Source organism: Myotis davidii, unplaced genomic scaffold, assembly GCF_000327345.1.
Source record: "Myotis davidii unplaced genomic scaffold, ASM32734v1 scaffold329, whole genome shotgun sequence".
NCBI classification, from domain to species: Eukaryota; Metazoa; Chordata; class Mammalia; order Chiroptera; family Vespertilionidae; genus Myotis; species Myotis davidii.
The window spans coordinates 1,384,562-1,388,635 of NW_006300374.1; the positions used below are offsets into that span (position 1 = coordinate 1,384,562).

The 4,074-nt window shown below is 36.8% G+C and overlaps 1 protein-coding gene across 1 annotated transcript in view; it reads left to right on the forward strand.

Annotated features, from left to right (window-relative positions):
- Positions 1–3,152: 3,152 nt before the first annotated feature.
- The window catches only part of SLC37A3 (solute carrier family 37 member 3), a 36,197-nt gene continuing 35,275 nt past the window's right edge, over positions 3,153–4,074 (forward strand). Inside the window, exon 1 of the mRNA XM_006777101.2 lies at positions 3,153–3,339. Coding sequence (XP_006777164.1) covers positions 3,251–3,339 — 89 coding nt within the window. The 5' untranslated portion in view covers positions 3,153–3,250. The remainder of the gene's footprint in view (positions 3,340–4,074) is intronic.

A 4,074-nucleotide genomic window follows, 5' to 3' on the forward strand; every position in this document is an offset into this window, starting at 1 on the left:
ATGGACTCTAAACATCAATAGAAAGGGAAAATTTTAGAAGCTTTTATATTCCAAGGCAATGTTCATAAGGGAAAGATTGCCTTCTATCTGGACATGTTACATGTGAAGCCATATTTTATTATGCGTTTGTTATACAATATGTCCCATTCTGGAAAATACCTTGTATGAGTGATATGCCAGAACCCAAAACAAGCTTCATTATAAATCAGATGTTAGTGATATGAACTTGCTTTGAAAAGTAAAACATGTTCAGTGATTGTGGATCCTCTTTGATGGGAAGGATCTTATTTTTAATAAAGTTTGTGTGTTTTTTTAAAAGATAATTCTTGTTCTGACATGATAATTGGTTGTATCAATTGAGTATCTATTCAGTATCCATTGAGAAAATACTAAATAACAACCTACTGTGAATTCAGAAACACTGAAATGAATTTTGATTGTATTAATTATAACAGCATTTACATACACTTGAAAAATTTAGACATCTGTTTATATTTAGAGCAGGAAAGAAAATGGTTTTCAGAAAGTAGGCTGTGCTTGATGGATTCAGATTTGGCAAAAACTCTGTGCTTCCCCAGAGCTCATAGATTATTAGAAATCACTTCTGTGATGTAGGGTATAGAAGTGCAAGGTATTATCATTACATAGGACCAGATGTTATAGTAGTATTCATTTTAAAAGTCATTCTGCCAGTAGCAGGTGAATATTTAAAACCACTTTCTCCATGTACTTATTAAGCCTTTTCTCCCCCATCACTGTAGCCAAGGAAAAGGTGGTTTATTTAGAAAGTAAATCCAGATGGTCCAAAACAGCTTGTTAGTCGTTAAAGCTATTAATGTAACTGTACAGCCCTGAAATACACAACCATTATTGCCAAAGCGATGTAATCCTAACTTGTTGGAGTATAAATTTTTGGAATTATTTTCCCTGACAAATTATTGAATTTCATAACCCATAACCTTTCCTGAAATACTCAGCCCAGTGTTTTGAGGTGTGAATGTGTTCAAAGAGCTATTCTTTATAAAGAATGGCTGAAGTTTCCAGATGTCCCACTTGGGTCGCATGTTTAATTTTGGGAGTGGAGATAAATTTAGCAGTAACGCTAATAGCTCTCGGTTTGGTAACTTTCTGGAATTACAGACAGCAGGTTTATTTGTTACATTTTGTAAATGGAATTTTACAGTCTTACTCGACTCATAATTTTGTTAAAAAATTTCAGGACAATGGTTAAATGAAGTTAGTTACATTCTGCTGATGTGGGATTAATCCTGGGCAGATCAGTGACTAAAATAATTATCTTAAGTCTTTGCATAAATTGTTTATTTTAGTTTCATAACTATTAGAGATAGACCATCTGCAATTTATAGAGATTAACTTGTCCAAGGACTCACAGCCAGTAAGTGAAGCAGTTATAATGTTTATCAAGAATGACCTCTTAGCCAGGTGGCTCAGTTGGTTGGAGCCTCAGCCTGTGCTCCAAAAGGTTTCAGGTTCAATTCCCGGTCAGGGCACATACCTAGGTTGTGGGTTTGATCCCCAGTCGGGAACGTATGGGAGACAACTGATTGATCTTTCTCTCTCCCTTTCACTGTCTAAAAAATCATTAAAAAAAATAAAGAAAGGCCTTTCACCTGGGTCTTGCATCATTTAAAGTTTGGATACATCACCAAGCTGTGACTAGTGAAAATGGGAGTATAATAGCAGTTATAGGGAGCACAGCCTTGAAAGCAATGCCCTATGATTTGCTAATTTAAGTATTGGGAGCTTTTGAGTTTGTCTCCTACCTTGACTATTATAGTGCATTTCTCATACAAGTCATTTTGTTAATTTAATTTTTCCTAATATGCAGATCAATTATAGGACTTGTTCAATGCTGTTGGATGTTTCCCTCTTGATTATAAAAGTGATATATACAGCCCTAACCAGTTTGGCTCAGTGGATAGAGCGTCAGCCTGCGGACTTGACCAGGTTCGATTCCGGTCAAGAGCATGTACCTGGGTTGCGGGCACATCCCCAGTGGGGGATGTGCAGGAGGCAGCTGATCGATGTTTCTCTCTCATGGATGTTTCTAACTCTCTATCCCTCTCCCTTTCTCTCTGTAAAAAAATCAATAAAATATAAAAAAAAAGTGATACATACATTTATTGTAGAATTTTTAGGGAAGTATATAGAAAATTAAAATTAATCCTAATTCTACTACTTAAGAAGAACTAACATATTCCCTACTTATTTGTAAATAGTATGTAAATATGAATGGGGAGTATAAGGGGACATATGTAATACTTTCAACAATAAAGAATTATTAAAAAATAGTACGTAAATATGGAGTTCATTATATTTATACTTTTTCATTTGACATTTTCTCATCTTATTAAAAAGTTAATTCATCATGTTAAATATATGTATTTTTATTTCATAGAGGAATGGAGAGGGGGAACATCAGTGATAAGAGAGAATCATTGATTGGCTACCTCCTGCACACCCCCTACTGGGGACCAGGCCCACAACCCAGGCATGTGCCCTGACCAGGAATCGAACCGTGACCTCCGGGTTCGTAGGTGGACACTCAACCACTAAGCCACGCCAGCCGGACTGTGTCAAAAACTCTTGATGAACTTGGCCAGATTGTCTTCCTGTAATACTGTACTAATTTTCACTTCCATCAACATCATATGAGAGTTCAGAAATCATTGCACTTTGAGCTATATTGGCCACAAGCTGATGTGTTTTTTTAAATTTACTTATCTTTATCGTTGAGAGTATTACAGATGTCCCCCAGGCCACAGTCTGTTTTAACTATGCAAACATTTTCTTGCCTTTATTAGCATTTTTTATATTCCTAGTGAGATATTATTTGGTAAGTTTAATAGCCATTTCATTTCTTCTGAATTGTCTATTCATTTTCTTTGCTCATTTTTTTCTGTTAAAGTGGGTGATTTTCTTATCAGTTTGCATGAGAGTTCTTCCTATTAGGGTGTAACCTTTGGTCAAGGATTCCTTTTTTTAAAAGGACTAGCGAACTGCTGTAAAACGTAATTACCCACCTGGTTTTCTGGTGTCAGCTAGCCCACATGATTTTTTTTTCAAGGCCTGATTATATGCTGACTGGCTGTAAGCCTAAGTAATTCAGTGTTGGGATAAACTGAGTAATGTTAATAATGTATTTTGCCTTTCCAGGAAGAAGAAATGGTGTAAGCCATTCACTATCCAAATTTTAAGGTCAAAGACTGGAAGGAAGGTCAGGAAGAACATGGCCTGGCCAAGTGTTTTTCAGAGAGGAACTCTGCTGTCCCAGTTCAGCCATCATCATGTTGTCGTGTTCCTGCTCACCTTCTTCAGGTAAGTGGATTGCTGCAACTGTTGCTGTTTTTTCCTTTTGAGGGAAATACTTATTATTCATGGCGAGTTTCTCATGCAGGAACTTGTATGGACTTATCATGAAATAGACTAGTTACTCCTCTTGTACTTCTTGATAGCTCTAATGAAGTAATTCTTGGGGGTTCTTTTGCCTGTATTTGGCGATGTCTGGAGACATTTTTGGTTGCCATGCTATTTGCATTTAGTGGGTAGAGACTAGGGATGCTGCTAAACATCCTACAGTGCATAAGACAACCCCCCACAAATAGAGGATTTGGGGACCTAAAATGTCAGTGGTGCTGTGGTTGAGAATATAAAGTCCTATATTTGTTAAAATGAGGAGCTTGAGAACAAAGGGTGTGCATGTTCAGGGACCGCCCCGTGCCTCCTTGAGTAGTAAAAATGGTATGAGACAGTTGTGAGCAACTCTGGTAACTCATGTGAGGTCCCTGCCCAGTCAGCGTGATTAAAGAATTGTCCATGTTTGTGAGTCAATTCTGTGGCCCTCAGTGGCCCTCTTTAGTGGTCTGTTGATGACACAAAGTAGGCCTTTTGGTGTTAGGGGCATGTTATTCTTAACCCTCTGACTCAACTATTTTGATTATTTTTTCTGAATAGATTTTCTTCTTTATTAAAGGTACCACAAATGAGGATTATGGTTTTTTTTTGTTTGTTTTATTTTCAAGTAGAAACTAGGAAAATGGTCTCTAATTAAGT